The sequence below is a fragment of the Carcharhinus amblyrhynchos genome, chromosome 15 (genome assembly GCF_965287045.1).
Source record: "Carcharhinus amblyrhynchos chromosome 15, sCarAmb.v2.hapA, whole genome shotgun sequence".
In the NCBI taxonomy this organism is placed as follows: Eukaryota; Metazoa; Chordata; class Chondrichthyes; order Carcharhiniformes; family Carcharhinidae; genus Carcharhinus; species Carcharhinus amblyrhynchos.
Genome location: NC_137338.1, coordinates 18483890 through 18503378, shown reverse-complemented (window position 1 = coordinate 18503378; position 19489 = coordinate 18483890). Strand labels below are relative to the sequence as shown.

Genomic DNA, 19489 nt, shown 5'->3' with positions numbered 1-19489 from the left:
AAGCAAAAGCAGCATAAGAAGAAACATCTTCATGCAGTGAGTTTTAAAGTCAGGAATGCGCTGACTGAAAGCATGGTGGAGGTGGGTTCAATTGGAGCATTCAGAAGGGAATTAGACTGTTATCTGAAAAAGAAGAATGTGCAGTTACAGGGAGATTGGAGAAGCATGACACTAAGTGAATTGCTTGTCCAGAGAGCTGCGCAGACACAGTGGGCTGATTGACCTCCTTCTGCACTGTAACAATTCTGTGAGTCTGTCATCCTCTCTACTTCTCTTTCCTCCTAAGGCTTATTAAAGCCTACCTCTTTGTCCAAGCTTTTGGACTCTGTTCCATTATCTTCTGAGGTGCCTTGGTGTCTGTTTCATAATGTCGCCTCTAAAGCACTAGGCAATGTATTATTGAAGTTAAAGGTTCTACATAAGTACAAGATGTTGCTATTATCCTGAAATAACTGGTCTGCATTATCTTTCATCTGCAGTTTCAGAGCAAGAGTTATATCTGATGGGGGACAAGTTCAATTGGAAATAACAAAAAGTATAAATGAATTATATAAATCCGTTTAGAAAAAAGGAAACTAATTATTCAAAGTGTTTCCCTACTTTCTGCACAAATACAATTAGGAATACATGTGCTACTAGTTAAATATGTATTCAATGAGTAGCTTTTTCAGTCAGAATCAGGCAGCTTTTCATAAGTTGCCAGACTGATCTCAAATTGCAGACCCTATTCAAAGGGATGGAACTTCCTGAGACTTCCTATAAGTGACATTATTAGGAAGACTAGTGAGAAAGACATCCAATATGGCAGATGGGAAATGTGATATTTTAAATAGTAAGAAGTATGTAATTTTAATAATTTGCATTATGTATATCTTAGAGGAGTACAAAAAGCTACTACTTTCGAACATACTATCACTGTTAAGGCACAGCCAAATTTTCTAACCTTTGGTAATGAATGATCAGAACATGTAGTGCCACATGTCTAAGTGCACTTGTTTTTTTAACCACAAGGCTCAGTCTGCAGCCTTGCTCGCCGAGTACAAATCGGAGTCCTACAGAATTCGATTAGTGATGATCCCAATTTTCCTGTCATCCAATCAATTTACCCTTTTATTTCAAACCAGTGATGGATTATGAAGGTACAAAATTCATATCTTTCAAACTCCACTGAAAAGTCTGACCCTTTGATTTTCCCAGGATTATCGATGGAGGTGATTGTACGTGTTACCGTATAATTGGTACCGCACAACTATTAGGGGAAAAATTAAGTTGTATACAACCAAAACATCATTGATCCATTTCACTTTATTTTAGAATAGGATGTATATCAAAGATGATCGAAAACATGTCACTTTGCATTAATATTTTCAGTGGAGGTCGTGCAGCTTCTGGCTGTGTGTAAATTAAGTTGCTAATATGGATGAAACTTCAATTTAACTTCATATCAAATTGATCTGTTAGACTCGTTTAACCTGTCATGTCCCTTGTGGCCTCTACCTTTGATGAGTGCTGTATCTGAGTTACCAACATTGAGTCGGGGACAATAATCCATTTATAGCTCCGCAGCATAAAATATTTTAAGTACTGTTGGCATTTTCACAGAGAACAATGGCGCCATGAAAAGCTACAGCTGGAGGAAGAACTTGCAATTGCACAACAAAATGAAGTGGAGAGCATAAGGAAAGCAATCAGTCAGGAGGTGAGATGTCTGGTTACACTTGCACAGATTCGTTGATGGGTACTTAGTGACACTTGGATATTATCTTTTAATGCTGCATCTGTCTCCATTTCAACTTAAATCAAGGGTGTCAACAGATGATCAGATGATATAGTATTATGGCTTGAAAAACAACTTTTATTTCTATTTCTTCAATCTAGTATTGACTGGTGGCTGATGTGGTAGTTTGTTTCTGAATTTGTGGAACATTGCTAATAATGTAATATTCTATCAGTAAGTTATGTTTATCGGCAGCTTCTTTTTGACTTACTGTAACATGCAGCAAAACTTACCTTTTACAGAACAATGTAAAATATTTAAGGGAAAGTATTGTGGTTTCTATTTCACACAATGTGGCCATCGCTGACTGGGTCAGCCTCTATTACCCATTACTAATGACCCTTGAGAAAGTTGTGGTGAGCCATCATCTTGAACTGCTGCAGCCCATGTGGTGTAAGTACACCCACAATGCTGTTAGGAAAGTGGAGTAAGGGACATGCCAGGTGATGAGGTCACAGTATGTCTTTGTATATAAGTCTGCTGCTGCTTTTGGCCCACAGCGGCTCACGGATGACCAGTTTTGAGTTGCTAGATCTGTTTGAAATCTAAACTGTCTAGGACGGTGGTAGTGCTTCATAATATGATAGAGGGTTACCTCACTATGAAGGCAGGATCTTTAATCTGATATTAAAGTATTTTGTACAATGAACAATTAAATGCTAACTTTGTAATAGATAATAACTGGATATGAAACTCTTTTAAAAGGTCCAGTTCCTAGAAAAAGATCAGTCCGTCTTAGGCAGCAGTGGATATTCAGGGACTGTGCGGTGCCTACTCCTACCAGTACTGTCATGGGCAGATACAACTATGACAGGTAGATTTGTCTGAATGAGGTCAGGTAGGTTTTTCCTCTGGTTCCCTCACACACCTGCCATAGACCCTGTCTAGCAACCACGTCCTTTAGGACTCAGCCAGGTCAGTAAGTTGTGCACTCTTGGTGATGGATATTGAAGTCCTCTGCTGGGGTACATTCTATGCCCTTGCCTCATTTTAAAATGAAATACTTTCTTGATTATCTTAACATGTATAAGGGAGGTAATATCCACTTGATTCACTGCCGAACTGTGATTTGTAGTTATGTTCTTTATAAAGGTAGACTTGAATTAAGTGAAGGAATACATATTGAAGATGTTATGTTTTTGTGGCAGAGTCTTTTGCTGGAGATGCGCAGAGATTTCTTACTCGGAAACCTGGAAGATGCCTTGCTGGAGACGGAACATCAGCTGAGCATGCTTGGGGATAAGATGAGGGGGTATGGTTATTTCATTTTACTTTGACTCGTATCTACGGGCAGTATATTACCTATAAATAAGAAGAATCTTTGCCTTATTAAATTATTGCCCTTATCAAATTAACAAACAGAAGTTAAAACTTAACTCTCAATAGTTCTGACAATCATTTGTTTTTAATTTTTGTTCTCAGGAGAGCATCTCATTTTTGGTTCCATTAAGGACCATTAGGTAGGCTGCACACAGATCATGTTCCTCTTAACACAGTCTAAGGCAGCCCAGTTTTGCAAAAGAATCCTCAAACAGGTTTAGGTAATTTTTTGCTAACCCACTGAATGTAAAATCTGTTTTGGTTTTGGGCCCTGGGCACTTCTTTTTCTGCCTTTGCCAAATTGCCTTTCAATGCACTTTGATGCATGTTGTTTAAAAACATGAATTAGAAGCAGGAATAGTCTATAGGGCCCCTCAAACCTGCTCTGCCCTTTAACATAATCTTGGCTGATCCTCAACTTCAATTTCCATTTTTCCACCTGCCCACCTTAGTTCCCTTGGTACCCAAAAATCTACTCATGTTAGCTCCAATTAGCCTCAAATGACTGAGCATCTAAATCCATCTGCAATAGAGAATTCTGGAGATTCACATACATCTGAATGAATAAAAAAAATTCTCATCTCAGCCTGAAACTGCCCCGAGTTCTAGTCTCAGCACCAAGCAAAACAGCCTCTAATCATCTCCTTTGTCAAGCTTTCTGAGAAACTTGTATGTTTCAATGAGGTCACCTTTAATCCTTCAAGACACGAGGGTATAAGCCCACTCTACACAATCTCTCCACTCATCCCAGGCATCAATCATCCCAGGCATCCCTTCTAAGGCAATTATTATCCTTACTTGGGTACAGAGACCAAAACTGTACACAGCACTCCAGGTGTGTTCTTACCAAAGCCCAGTACAGTTGCAGCAGGATCTCTTTACTCTTATAGTCCAATTCATTTGCAGTAAAGGCAACATGCTATTTTTCTTTGTCAAACTTTTTCTCTTTCTTTCAAAGTAGAACATAGAACATGGAAAAACTACAGCACAAACAGGCCCTTTAGCCCACAAGTTGCGCCAAACATATCTCTACCTACTAGGCTTACTTGTAACCCTCGATCTTATTAATAGAACATAATTAGATAATAGATAGATCATTATAGAACAAATTCTAAGGAATGCAAGCTCCAACAACTCATTGATACCAATGGCTAAATAAGACCCTCCTCTCCTACCCGTCCTTCCCAATCCCAGCCCTTACCATATATTCGCCAACTCCTCTGACCTTCCCCTCTGAGAGTGATCATGCTGTGCTCAGCAAAGACTTGGCTTCATACCCTCACACCCACTTCAATGTATTTCCAACTCGACATGATGCTGAACTTTTCTGCTGCCGCCTTTGTCTCCTTGCTCACTTCCTTGGGCTGGAGTCCACCACCTGCTAAACAAACCAAGCATGTCTTCCCCTCACTCCCTATCAACATTCCGCAGGTGCTGTTCCCTCTGGGATACCCTGGTCCACCTCTCCATCACACCCCTCCCCACATCATCTTCCCATGCAATCTCAGAAGTTGCAATACCTGCTCCTTTACCTCCTCCCTGCTCTCCATACAAGGGCCTAAACACGCTTTTCAGGCATCTGCACCTCTTTTAACCTGGTCTGTTGCTTCCAATGCAGTCTATTTTATATCAGAAAGACTAAATGCAGATGGGTGACTGCTTTGTAGGACACTTTCAGTCTGTTCGCAAGCAGGACCCAGACCTTCCATTTGCTTGCCATTTTAACACATCACCCTGCTCTCATGTTTACATATCTGCCTTTGGCCTGGTGCAATGTCCCACTGAAGCCCAACACAAACTGGAAGAACAGCTCCTGGGGTGGATTTTTCCCATCCCGCCCACCACGGGAATCATAGCAGGCAGGACAGAACCATGCAAAGGTTCATTGACCTCGGGTGGCATTTTCCAGTTTTGGGCAGGATTTTCCAGCCGTGCTTACCCCTGATCTTCCAGTTGGGCTCTTTGCAGCCTTCTGGACTTAACATTAAAAAGTTGTTAAAGTTTATTTATTAGTCACAAGTAAGACTTATATTAACACTGCAATGCAATTACTGTGAAATTCGTCTAGTCACCACAGTCTAGTGCCTGTTTGGCTCAATGCACCTAACCAGCACATCTTTCTAAATGTGAGAGGAAATCGAAGCACCTGGAGGAAACCCACATAGACACAGGGAGAACATGCAAACTCCACACAGACCCAAGCTGGGACTTGAACCCGGGTCCCTGGTGTTGTGAGGCACTGTGCTACCATGCTCCCCCATTTGAGTTGAATTCAACAAATTCAGACTATGAACTCTCTCCTGCACCTTCACCTTACTTTCATCAATTTATTTTATTTATTTATTATTTATTTTCATTTCTTCTGTTGCTTCATTTTTCAATTTCTTAAATCTTGCTTTCCATCTATTTCCTTTACCACTGTTTCCATCAACCCCGTCCCACTGGGGTCACTGTTACATGTCTCAGGTTGCCCTTGGACACAGAGCTTACCTTTGTTCTGCCATTTACACATTCTGATCTCTTAATGGCTGTATCACCATCCTTCTTAGCCATGATCAGCACTATTTCCATTACCTTTGTTTTTTTGTCAGTGGCAACTTTGTCAATCTCTCCTGTCTTCACCAACTGCTGGCTCTCAATCTGGCTGTCACAAATTCTGCACCTCCTCATCACAACAATATAAATCTCTTATTTTCTATTGTCTTCAGCAATGACAAAGGGTCATCCAGACTTGAAACATTGAGCAGGATTCTATGAGAAAAATTCAAAGTATCCACCTAGCATGAAAATGGGAGAGTTGCCAATCTGTTTTCAGGGCATGTTTTTACTCCCAATCTTTTGAACATACTGATTGAAAAAATAGACTAGACGGTTTCTAATTTCTACTCGCAGTGGACAGGACTTAATTCTCCAGGCAGCAGAGGGAGACCTCTGTGGCTGCACATGCTCAATTCCAACAGCAGAGGCCTGAGAGAAAGAGAGAGAACTGTCAGGCCTCTGCTGTTGCAGCCAGCCTCAACACAGTGCCTCCCCCACCCTGCAATTGCAGGAGTGCGTGGCTGATTGTGAGCCCCACAGTGCCTAAAAAATGTATCCCCTGCCCCTTCTGCTACCCAATCACGTCACACCATGCCCCCGCCCCCCCCCCCCCCCCATGATCACAGGTAGACTGGCAGCAGATCCCCCCTTCCCTCCCTCCATCGCCCATGGGCAGAGTGACAGCTGTCCCCAGCGTTCCCACCCCCCCACCGATCACACCTGCAGTGTGCAGCGGATCCCTCTCCAGTCAGGCCACGTTGGCCTGACCCTGTGACCCCATAGGCCCTACCCTCTTTAGGATCCATCCCCTGGCACTACCTGGTAGACAGTGCCACGGTATCAGACTGGCAGTGCCAACGTGCCAGGTTGGCACTGCCCAAGTGGCATTCCCGTCGCCCTCGCTTTCCCCAGGGTGCCTCAATGGCCTCCAGTTCTACTGGCAAGGCCAACACGACTGTTCCCGTTCATGGGGAGTAGGTGCTTTCCCCGCCAGAGAGAAAATCTCCTGGTGAGGCCAGAAGGCAAGTGAATTCGGACAAATTGAGTGCCAGGCTCACTAAACACATGCAAAACACTATTTAAATATATTTAAATAATTTATTCAGTCTCTCGTTGGAAATGGGCAAAATAGGCAGGGCAAGTCAGTAAAATGGCTGCTATTAGCTCTGTTCTGTCTCCACAGATGCTGTCGTCCCTGATGAAATTTCCCAGCATTTTCTGTTTTTGTTTCAGATTCCAGCATCTACAGTAATTTGCTTTTGTACAATTATCCTTCCTAATCTGCTGTATCTTCAGGTTAACTTTCTGCATTTATTATACAAGCACACCAAAATCCCTCTGAACACCACTTAATAGTTTCTCAACATTTAAAAGATATTCTATTTTTCTATTCTTCCGCCCAAAATGAGTAGCCTCACATTTCTCCATATTGTGACTGTAATTCCCCCAAAAGAATTCTAAGTGTTGAATTTGTGTGAGAACTGGAGTAATTCACACTGGTTCTTTCAGTGGGAGTTCACACTATAATCTTCCACACTCTGCACACTGCAGAGGGCATCAGGGTGAATATCATTAAAAACTAGGGGACGAGGCCTATCCCTGCTGAAGAGGCTGAAATCAGCACACTGGACAGGCCACTGGCATGTGCCAATCTGTCAATGCCGAGATTAGTGGATGCACAGTGACACCACACTGACAACCTCTTGATCACTGGCCAGCCCTGTGACCCCTGCAGCTCCTGCTCCCTGCTCCCCCCCGATGGCCTGATCGCCTGTCCCCTGACCATTCTCAGACTGCGTGCTGACCACGCCCTCCTGCCTGAAACTTATCCTTCCTCTGCCACCCCCACAGACCCAATCACCTTGCTTGCCTTGTTCACTGCCCTCCCTCCTTCCCCCACCAATCCCGACTGCAAAGTGGCAGCAGGACACTCTCACCTCCACCAATTGTCCCCAGGCCCCACCACTCCCCATATGCCACATCCCCGTACGCCTTGCCTCCTTGGCACTGCCCCATATGCACTTTGCTCCTCAGGCAGTGCCAGGGGGCACAGGCTGGCACTGCCATGGTGCCAATTCCCAGGGGGCACCCCTGCTGCCTAAACCTCTGGGTGACCCCAATTGCACCCCTCCCTTTTACTCCAGTTGGGCCGCCAGTTCCCCATTAATGGGGAGCTACTCTAAACCCCACTGGAGTGAACCACTGGGGGAACTCTAGTGGGCCCATAGCCCCAGGTCCGCTAATCATATTGAAATTCCATTTAAAATAATATTTAAATTATTTCTGCCCCTCCCTGCAGTTTTCAGTGCAGAGCAGACGCTGGCAGATAGCGCTGGAAGATGCTATTGGGGTGGGAACGCATGCTCTCTAGTTTTTCAGTGCAGCAGGATGGGAGAATTGCGACCTTTTCATCATCCTTTTGCCCACTCAGTTAACCTATCTGTGTATTTCAGCAGACTCTCTGCGTCCCCCTTAAAGCTTGCTTGTATTGTTAGCAATATGAATGAGGTTTAAAAAGTAGGTGCAGCACCAATGAGATTTTGGGCTGAATGTTTACTTTGTGCACATGTGTACTGAAATTGCAGGCAGATTGCTGACCCATCACAGATACAGGCTGCTATAAACAAGTGGGACGCTGTTGCTGCTGATCTCAGAAGCAAAATTGAATACACAAAGGTATGTACTGTCTAAGTTTTACTACCCCTTTCCTTTGAGGAATATTGCATTATAATTTTGTAAACACATCTGATCTAAGTTAGAACCTTGAGTCTACTCAAACAGCCATTAAAATATACCTACAAATGCAATCCTTTTTTTAAAACCTTGTGTCTTTTATGGAAAATCTTGCCCTGTGTTGCTATGGTACCTTGTTTCAAGTAAAGCCAGTAGTAGGATGCATAAGCAGACCCACATCTCTTAAAATCTAACACGTCACATTTATTTGTATTGAAACTCATTTGCCCATTCTGCAAGTTTATTAATATCTTTTGTCATTTACTGCAGTTCTCCTTAGTATTGACTGTCCCCTCCCTATTTGCTGTCATCTGTAAGTTTAGACATAATACTTTTGATTCCAAAGTTTAAATTGTTAATATAATTGTGAACAACAGTGGCCACAGCAATGATCATTGTGGTATCCTACTTCCCACTTTCTGGCATTCTGAATAGCTACCCTTTACCCCTATTCTCTGCTATGTGTCTTGAATCCAGCAGGCTATACATATTACTTTTAATCACCCAAGTTGCCCATACATTTAGTCCATTCCAAAACTCAACTTCTCTATGCTTTCAAAATCTTTAAACTGAGTCTTTGAGTAATATAAACTGGGCACTTTCACTCCACAAAGCCTTTCCTGTTGCTGCGACGTAGACGTGTAGGGTGAGAATTGGGATTAATAAAATAAAATATTGCAAGGCTATGAAGAAAGAACAGGGGATGAAATGAATAGCTCTTTCAAAGAACTGGCTTTGGAACAATGGGATGAATGGTGTTGTTCTGTGCTCTGTGATTCTGTGAAGGCTGCTGTTGAAATATATTTGTGGTTTGCTTTGAAGCCAAGCCGCCTTCATTTGAAGACCTCAGATCAAAGCAGTTCCTGGCTATTACACATGCAAACGAATTATCAAACAAATTTCCTACCCTGACAGAAAATGAACACCAGCTATTTTGTTGTCTTTTTTTCTCTTTTGATACTTAGCGTATCTACCAAATAGCATAGTTCCCAGGACAACTCTATAGTATCTGTCAAGCCTTTTTAAGCATTTAACAAAGGGATATAAGGGAATGGATGATGTAATTAAATTGTGCACATAAGTAATCATAGAAGGTATGGCAAGCAATTGTGAAAACAAATGGCATGCTAGCTTTTATTGCAAGAATGTCATAGTGTAACAGTAAGAAATTGTTTCAATTATACCTTTGGTGAGACCACACCTGGAGTACCCTGTACAATTTTGGTCTCCTTATCTAAGGAGCAATACAGTTGCCTTAGTAAGTGCAGTAAAGGTTCACCAGATCGATTTCATGGAATGAGAGGATTGTCCTATGAGAAGATATTGAGCAGAATGGGCCTATAGTCTGAAGTTTAAAAAAGGGTACATGATCACACTGAAGTGTATAAAATTCTTCAGTTTGACCGGGTACATGCTAAGTGGCTAATTGCATTGGCTGGAGAGTCTGGAACTGAGTCATAGAGTCAGAAAAAGGGTTTGACCATTTCATACTGTTGAATAGAAATTTCATCTCTTGAGATGATTGCAAATCTTTGGAATTCTCTATTCCAGAGGGCTGTGAGTGCTCAGTCATTGAATATTTTCAAATGTGAGATTTTTTGACATGCAGGATATGGGATTAGAGTGGAAATACGATGTTGTGGTGAAAGAGCTATGAGTTATTGAATGACAGAGCAGGCTGAAGGGGTCACGAAGCCTACTCCTGGTTCTATTTCTTACATTCTTTTGCATTGACAGTAAACAACCCATATCTACTTAATGGAATTAATCCAATCCCCTTTCAACCTGGGTTATTTTCATTCTTCCTATCTTCAGAACTATAAAATTAATTTGATACTCATCTCACTAACATCAGCTGAGATCAGATACTTAATTCAATACAAACCAGATTTCGATTTGAAACCTTCCTGGACTGTAAGACCTAAGTGCATATTAAGCAAAACAAATACTCATTCACGATGATCTGGAATTTCAAACAAGTTAGTTTCCAAAGGAGAAAAAGACACAAAGCAGTGATTATTAACTGACCTTTTCCACCGTTTAGACAAACTTCAATAACCATATCTACCTGATCAAAAATGGAGCTAAGTTGAGAAATCTTCCTGTGCTCGACAATCCTGAACCACCAACCCAGCTTGCTTTGCGCATTCTGGTGAGTAGATTGTTTTCCCTATGCAATAGAATTTGAATAAGTAAATAATTGATTTTATTGCCATTGTACAACAAGTTCAAATGGGTTTTTTTTTCAGTTTATTTATTAGTGTCACAGGTAAGCTTACATTCACAAACTGCAATGATGTTAATGTGAAAATCCTCCAGTCGCTACACTGCGGCGCCAGTTCAGGTACACTGAAGGAGAATTTAGCGCGGCCAATTCACCTAACCTGCACATCTTTTGACTGTGGGAGAAAACCAGAGCACCCGGCGGAAACCAACACGGACAGGGAGAATGTGCAAAGTCCGCACAGTGACCCAAGCCGGGTCCCTGATGCTGTGAGGCAGCAGTGCTAACCATTGTGTCACTGGTGTTGAGAACATGGAGAACAGAAAAACATGAAAGATTTGTTGGATTTCTATTTAGCTCTTAAAAGCAGAAAATAAAATAGTCATACACTCTAACATTTGTGTTAACATAATGTGGGTTCGTGTTAAATCCATCCAATGTTTGTCTTGAACCAATATTGCCAGATATTTACATCCATTTTTCCCATTATATTTGGCCTTTTTGAAGGGAAACTATGGAAATGTTAGTAATATTATAGAAATCATTGTCGAACCCCTACAGTACAGAAACGTAGAGACTATGTGCCAAGGAAGCAAGTCAGTATGCTTCCCAACCGGAAACCATGGATGAACAAGGACTGTAGTATCCACTGTTTGCTGAAGCCCTAGCCTGAGGCATCCAAGTCAGGTGACCCTGACTTACACAAGAAATTCCGATACGATCTATAGAAAACCATAGAATCAGCTATCGAAAATCTATAGAAAAAAAGTTTAGGAGTCGGGAGGTAATGCTGCAACTTTATAAGACCCTTGTCAGCAGGTCGAATGGGATGAAGGAGTACAATATCGAGGGTAGGGCTCTTAGCAGTGTTGAGGAGCAGAAGGACCTTGGGGTCCGGGTCCATAGGACTTTTAAATCGGCCTCGCAGGTGGAGGATGTGGTCAAGAAGGCCTTCATTAATCGAGGGATTGAGTTTAGGAGTTGGGAGGTAATGCTGCAACTTTATAAGACCCTTGTCAGACCCCACTTGGAGTACTGTGCGCAGTTCTGGTCGCCTCACTACAGGAAGGATGTGGAAGCTATTGAGAGGGTGCAGAGGAGATTTACAAGGATATTGCCTGGATTGGGAGGCATGCCTTATGAAGATAGGTTGAGGTTGCTAGGTTTCTTCTCCCTGGAGAGACAAAGGTTGAGAGGCGACCTGATAGAGGTTTATAAAATGTTGAGAGGTATAGATAGGCTGGATTTTTGGAGGCTATTTCCCAAGGCTGAAATGGTCGCTACGAGAGGACACAGGTTTAAGGTGCTGGGGAGCAGGTACAGAGGTAAGTTTTTCACTCAGAGGGTGGTGGGTGAGTGGAATCGGCTGCCGTCAGTGGTGGTAGAGGCGAACTCGCTGGGGTCTTTTAAAAGACTTCTGGATGAGTACATGGGATTTAATGGGATTGGGAGTTATAGACAGTTCTGTGGCCTGGTAGGTATGGATATGATCAGCACAACTTGTGGGCCAAAGGGCCTGTTTGTGCTGTAGTGTTCTATGTTCTATCAAAGATGCCAAGAGACAGCACCAGACTAAGCTAGAGTCCCAGGCTGGCCACATGAACTCCCACTGACTATGGCAAGGTCTGCAAGACATAACAGGCCACAAGATAAAAGGATGTAGAATCACCACTACTAGTGTATCCCCCCTGATGAGCTCAATGCATTCTATGCCCGTTTTGAGAAAAAGGTCAGCGAGAGCACACCTTTCACCCTAGAAGCCTTGGTCGAACAAGTATCAGAGGTCACCTTTGCAGACATTAGATCAGCCTTCTCGAAAGTTAACCCATGGAAAGCGACTGGCCAGGATGAGGTACCTGGATGAACACTCAGATCCTGTGTGAACCAGATAGCGCAGACATCTTTAACCTCTCCTTACACAGATCTGAGGTCTCTATCTGCTTGAAGAATACAATCATCATCTTCGTGCCGAAGAAAAGCCAGGCAGAGTATTTTAATGACTGTCGCTCAGTGACTCTGATATCCATCATTACGAAGTGCTTCAAAAGGTTAGTCATGTCACAGATCAATACCAGCCTCCCAGATTGCCTGGTTTCACTACAGTTTGCCTATCGCTGCAACAGGTCCATAGCAGATGCCATCTCCCGGGCCTTACACCCAACCCTGGAACACCTGGATAACAAAGACATTTCTGTCAGACTCCTATTTATTGACTACAACTCAGCCTTCAACACCATTATTCCTACAAAACTAATCTGCAAACTCTGTGGCCTAGGGCTTGACTGCTCCGTCTGCAATTGGATCATAAACTTTCTAACCCAACAACACCTCCTCCATGATTATCATGAACACTGGTGCCCCACAAGTCTGTGTCCTCCGCTCCTTACTGTAGCCATTATACACCTATGACTGTGTGGCAAAATTCCCCTCCAATGCGATTTTCAAGTTTGCTGATGACTCCACTGTAGTGGGTCAGATTGCAAACAATGATGAGACAGAGTACAGGTAAGCAATAGAGAATCTGGTGATCAAGTGCGATGACAATTTTCTCTTCCTGAGTAAAATGAAAAAGATAGTCATCGACTTCAAGAAGTGCAGTGGAAAGCATGCCCCTGTCTACAGGGATGAAGTGGAAATGGTCGAAAGCTGCAATATTTTAGGTGTCCAGATCACCAATAACCTGTCCTGACCCTTCCATGCTGATGCTTTAGTTAAGAATGCCCACCAACGCTTCTACTTTTTCCGGAGGCTAAGGAAATTTAGCATGTCTGCCACAATTCTCACACAGAAAGCATCCTTTCTAATTGTATCACAACTTGGTATGGCTCCTGCTCTGTCCAAGACCACGAGAAAGTACAAAGGGCCGTGAACAAAGCCCAGTCCATTACACAAACCAGCCTCCCATCCATTGACACCGTCTACACTTCCTGCTGCCTTGGAAAAGCAGCCAATATAATTAAGGACCCTATGCATCCCAGATATAAAAATTGTCAGGATATTGAAACCTGGAGGCTATTTGACACTCTACATACAGTTTTGGCATTTTTTTCTATTTAATTGAACCCTAGAATCATATGATCCTACAGTGCAGAGGGAGGGCATTCGACCCATCGAGTCTGCAATGACCACAATCTAACCCAGGCCCTATTCCCGTAATCCCACGTATTTAACCTGAGAGTCCCCCTGATACCAGGATCAATTTATCATGGCCAATCAACCTAACCTATTGGGTCCAGAGCAATTAAGGCCCATGTGACTACCTTGCTGAGCGTGACATTAACATTGGCACATTTATGGCCTGTATGATTCAGAGTTGGATTAGTAAATTTGCTGATGACACCAAAGTTGGAGGTGTGGTAGATTGTGAGGAAGGGTGTCATAGTCTGCAGGGAGACTTAGATAGGTTGCAGAGCTGGGCCGAGAGGTGGCGGATGGAATTTAATGCGGAGAAGTGTGAGGTAATTCACTTTGGTAGGAGCAACAGATGTGTCGAGTATAGGGCTAATGGGAGGACTTTGAATAGTGTGGATGAACAGAGGGATCTAGGTGTGTGTGTACATAGATCCCTGAAAGTTGGGAATCAAGTAGATAAGGTTGTCAAGAAGGCGTACGGTGTCTTGGCGTTTATTGGTAGGGGGATTGAATTTAGGAGTCGCAGTGTAATGTTGCAACTGTACACTACTCTAGTGCGGCCGCACTTGGAGTACTGTGTGCAGTTCTGGTCCCCGCATTACAAGAAGGATGTGGAGGCGTTGGAGAGGGTGCAGAGGAGGTTTACTAGGATGTTGCCTGGTATGGTGGGGAGGTCCTATGAGGAGAGACTGAGGGATTTAGGGTTGTTTTCGTTGGAAAGAAGGCGGCTAAGAGGGGATCTTATTGAAACATATAAGATGATTAGAGGTTTAGATAGGGTGGATAGTGATAGCCTTTTTCCTCGGATGGAGAAAGCTAGCACGAGGGGGCATGGCTTTAAATTAAGGGGGGGTAGCTACAGGACGGATGTCAGGGGTAGGTTCTTTACCCAGCGGGTGGTGAGGGATTGGAATGCCCTGCCTGCTGCAGTTGTAAATGCGTCTAGTTTGGGGGCGTTTAAGAGATCTCTGGATAGGTTTATGGACGAAAAGGGATTGGTATAGGCTAGTGGGTCATTGTTTTTGTAACTGGTCGGCGCAACATCGTGGGCCGAAGGGCCTGTTCTGCGCTGTAATGTTCTATGTTCTATGTTCTATGTTCTATGAGTCATGCGGTTATTGCACTTGCCTAACAAGCTGCTTTGCACCTCATGTTTATGATTTACTTTGATCTATTTTTAGAGACTTTGAGTGCAAAGTAAGGAGGTAATGTTGAACTTGTATAAGAACCTAGTTAGGCCTCCAGTTCTAGGCACCTTACTTGAAAAACAATGTGAAGGCATTAAATGGAATACGAGGAGAACCACAAGAACATAAGAAATAGGAGCAGGAGTAGGCCATCCAGCCCTTCGAGCCTGCCCTATGAGGAGAAATTGGAGAGGTTGGGACTGTTTTCTTGATGAAAATAAAGCTGGGAGTAGCTTTGTTGGAGGTATTCAAGATCCGATGTGCTATGGACAGGATAATAGGCGGCATGGTGACACAGTGGTTAGCACTGCTGCTTCACAGCTCCAGGGTCCTGGGTTCGATTCCTGGCTCGGGTCACTATCTGTGTGGAGTTTGCACATTCTCCTTGTGTCTGCATGGGTTTCCTCCAGGTACTTTGGTTTCCTCCCACAGTCCAAAGATGTGCGGGTTAGGTTGATTGGCCATGCTAAGAAATTACCCCTTAGCGTCTAGGGATGCTTAAGTTAGAGGGATTAGTGGATATAATATGTGGGGATAGGGGGGTAGGGCCTGGGTGGGATTGTGTTCGGTGCAGACTCGATGGGCCGAAGGGCCTCTTCTGAACTGTAGGGTTCTATGATTCTATGATAAATATTAAGGAACTGTCCCGACTCAACAGAACATCAAGAACCAGAAGGCATCGATTCAAAATAATTGTTGAAAGGAGTAAAAATGATGTGAGGAAAAGAATGTTTGCCCAGAGTGTAGTTGGAATCAGGAACCAACTTCCTGATAGGGTGGTGGATGCAAATTCAATCAGGTTATCAAAAGGGAATTAGATTGCTCTCTGGAGATAAAGCAGGGGAGAGAGGGACTTGGTAGAATACTCTTTCAGAGAGTCAGTGCAGACTGAATGAGCTGAATAGCCTCTTTCTGCACTGTAAAAATTCTTTGATTCGTTATTTAGAGCTATTGACTTTTTTCAGTTCCATTTGGTATCATTCATGCAATCATACTTGTTTTGAAAGCAGAGAGAGTGAATAGTGAGAAGAGGAAACTTTGTATATGAGAGGCATTATATCTAATAACTCGACCTCACATTCTCACTAATGTGTATAATAAGAGCACTTTCCATCAGGGATAAGAGTCAGATCATTAATGCTAGCTGTCTTAGCTCTTCCCTAGGTCTGAGATGATGATATCAATTTTAATACCCGCAGTTCTAGCCATGCTAAGAGCTGAAGACCATGAATTAAACTTCATCTGTATGGCTCAGCTACAACACTGCCTTTATCTACTAGTATTCAAGAAAATCGTGAGATGTGTTAATAGGAGACCTGGGAAGAAAGTTTAATATTACAAATATTCCACAGCTACTACAATATTGTGTTATATTTAAATTCTATTTATAGAAATCTGGAAGGAAAACAAGCTGTCAGCATTTACCAGGGTTCCAGCATTCTCTGCAAATGCATGCCACAACTGCTACTACTTCAGCAAATGCAACATCCAGCCTGCTACAAGGGTACAGAAACCGGTAAGTATTAAACCAATTGTAAGTTTGTTTGGTACTGATTTCTTAATGGAGTCAAATTCATTACCATTGAACATACCTACTGATTATAATGTAAAAGCATCTCCTGTAGGCCACTGATTTGAATACATTTGAATTGGTACCACTGATTATCATCAACCTCCTACCATTGAAATCACACTTTCTTCCCAAATTGCATATGAACTGAAAAATGTACCATTTGTTCCTTTTTCAATTTATTTTGGCTGCAATTATATTGATATTGTTTCATCAGTTATCAGAATCCTAAACCAAGTATAATTGAATGAAATCTTCATAGTTGTCAGCAATACCGATAATTTCAAAATTATTCCGTTAATCATCACCACCGAGCTATGCCACAGCAGCTTCCTCCATGGCTAAGCAAGGCTGTACAATAAGTAATGATCTATGTAGATCCTAGGCTCCATTACCATTACACATTGAGTTTAGATATATCAGTTCAGTTAGTGGTACTCCAATTGTCTTTAGTGCTTCTGGACCAAGCTAGAGAAAGAGGCTCAGGGATCTATTTATTACTGTTAGCCAATGACCCTTTCTAGAATTGTTTGTAGTAATTAGGTACAAAGTATTTGACTCCGTTATGGTGTCTCCAGTGGGAAAACAGTCTCCCAACAGATGAGATATTGGGAGACATTCATGTTGCAGTAACCCAAGAAGAAGTTAACAATTCCAGAGTGGAAAGGGAGAAATTGGGTGAAATAAAAAGATTGAAATCTTTGTTCCTTTCTAAATTGGCATAGTTTTTTTGTTTAATAACGATACATTTGATATCATTAACTCAATTATCATTAATTCAGTTATCATTCTCTCCTAATTTCCTCACTGAATTGTACGCAATACAGAAGCCAAATGGTGCCAATGAAACTCATTTGTTTTCTTGCCTTCATTGTAACTAAGAAATCTGACTTCATGTATCAAAATGTCAATATTTTTAAAAACTGAGCATGTGATAAAATTACATAAAAATGATTACATTTTGTATTTTGCATTTTGGCACCAATGTATCATGTTATTTAGAAATAAACCTATAACAGTGAGAATAGACATGTGCAAAATCATGCAAATCCATCAGAGCAGTTCCATAATCACTGTCACCTTGGAAAGTATTGTCATGACAGTATAAATAGGCTGGTAGAATGGCTGGACTTGTAACAGACGTAGTTTAATGCAGAGAAGTGTGAAGTGACATGAAGTGAAATCATAAGGGAACACCACCACCTGCAAGGTCCCCTCCAATTCACATCCCACCCTGACTTGGAACTTTGGCACCATTCCTTCACTGTCATTGGGTCAAAATCCTGGAATTCCCTTTAGTCATAGAGGTTTGCAGCATGGAAACAGGTCCTTCGGCCCAACTTCGCCCTTTTTTTTGAAAACCCTAAGCTAATACCAGTTGCCCACATTTGGCCCATATATCCATCGTACCCATGTAACTATCTAAATATTTTTTAAAAGATAAAGTTGTACCCGCCTCTATTACTATCTCTGGCAGCTTGTTCCAGACACTCACCACCCTCTGTGTGAAAAAATTGCCCTCTGGACACTCTTTTATCTCTCCCCTCTCACCTTAAATCTATGCCCTCTAGTTTTAGACTCCCCTACCTTTGAGAAAAGATATTGACCTTGTCTATGTCCCTCATTATTTTATAGACCTCTATAAGGTCACCCCTGAGCCTCATACGCTCCAGAGAAAAAAATCCCGGTCTGTTCAGCCTCTCCTTATAACTCAGTCCATCAAGTCCCGGTAGCAGCCTAGTAAACCTTTTCTGCACTCTTTCTAGTTTAATAATATCCTTTCTATAATAGGGTGACCAGAATTGCACACAGCATTCCAAGTGTGGCCATGCCAACATCTTGTACAACTTCAACAAGACGCCCTAACTTCTGTATTCAGTGTTCTGACTGATGAAATCAAGCATGCCAAATGCCTTCTTCATCCTTCTGTTCACCTGTGATTCCACTTTCAAGGAGCTATGAACCTGTACCCCTAGATCTCTTTGCTCTGTAATTCTCCCCCAACACCCTACTATTAACAGCAAGTCCTGTCCTGGTTCAATTGACCAAAATGCATCACCTCACATTTGTCTAAATTAAACTCCATATGCCATTTGTCAGCCCACTGGCCCAATTGATCAAGATCGCGTTCCAATTGGAGATAACTTTCTTCACTGTCCACTATGCCACTAATCTTGGTATCATCTGCAAACTTACTAACCATGCCTCCTATATTCTCGTAGAAAATAGAACATTACAGCGCAGTACAGGCCCTTCGGCCTTCGATGTTGCGCCGACCAGTGGAACCAATCTAATGGCCCTCTAACCTAAACTATTCCAATGTTATCCATATGCCTATCCACTGACCATTTGAACGCCCTTAAAGTTGGCAAGTCCAGAACTGCTGCAGGCAGGGCAGTCCACGCCCTTACTACCCTCTGAGTAAAGAACCTACCTCTGACATCCGTCCTATAACTACCACCCCTTAACTTAAAGCTATGTCCCCTTGTGTTAGCCATCACCATCCGAGGAAAGGCTCTCACTATCCACCCTATCCAATCCTTTGATTATCTTGTATACCTCAATTAGGTCACCTCGTAACCTTCTTCTTTCTAATGAAAATAACCTCAAGTCCCTCAGTCTTTCCTCATAAGACCTTCCCACCATACCAGGCAACATCCTGGTAAACCTCCTCTGCACCCTTTCCAATGCCTCCACATCTTTCTTATAATGCGGCGACCAGAACTGTACGCAATACTCCAAGTGCGGTCGCACCAGAGTTTTGTACAGTTGTAACATGACCTCACGGCTCTGAAATTCAATCCCTCTACCAATAAAAGCTAACACACTGTACGCCTTCTTAACAACCTTATCAACCTGGGTGCCAACTTTCAGGGAGCTATGCACATGTACCCCGAGATCTCTCTGCTCGTCAACACTACTAAGAGTCCTTCCATTAGCTCTATATTCTGTACTCCTGTTACTCTTACCAAAGTGGATCACCTCACATTTTTCCATATTAAACTCCA

At 42.5% G+C, this 19489-nt stretch overlaps 1 protein-coding gene across 1 annotated transcript in view; it reads left to right on the top strand.

The window, feature by feature from the left end:
* The window catches only part of LOC145353114 (E3 ubiquitin-protein ligase DZIP3-like), a 141331-nt gene that overhangs the window by 93232 nt on the left and 28610 nt on the right, over positions 1–19489 (top strand). Inside the window, exons 18-22 of the mRNA XM_080203487.1 lie at positions 1603–1699; positions 2926–3029; positions 8221–8311; positions 10413–10520; positions 16303–16427. Coding sequence (XP_080059613.1) covers positions 1603–1699; positions 2926–3029; positions 8221–8311; positions 10413–10520; positions 16303–16427 — 525 coding nt within the window. The remainder of the gene's footprint in view (positions 1–1602; positions 1700–2925; positions 3030–8220; positions 8312–10412; positions 10521–16302; positions 16428–19489) is intronic.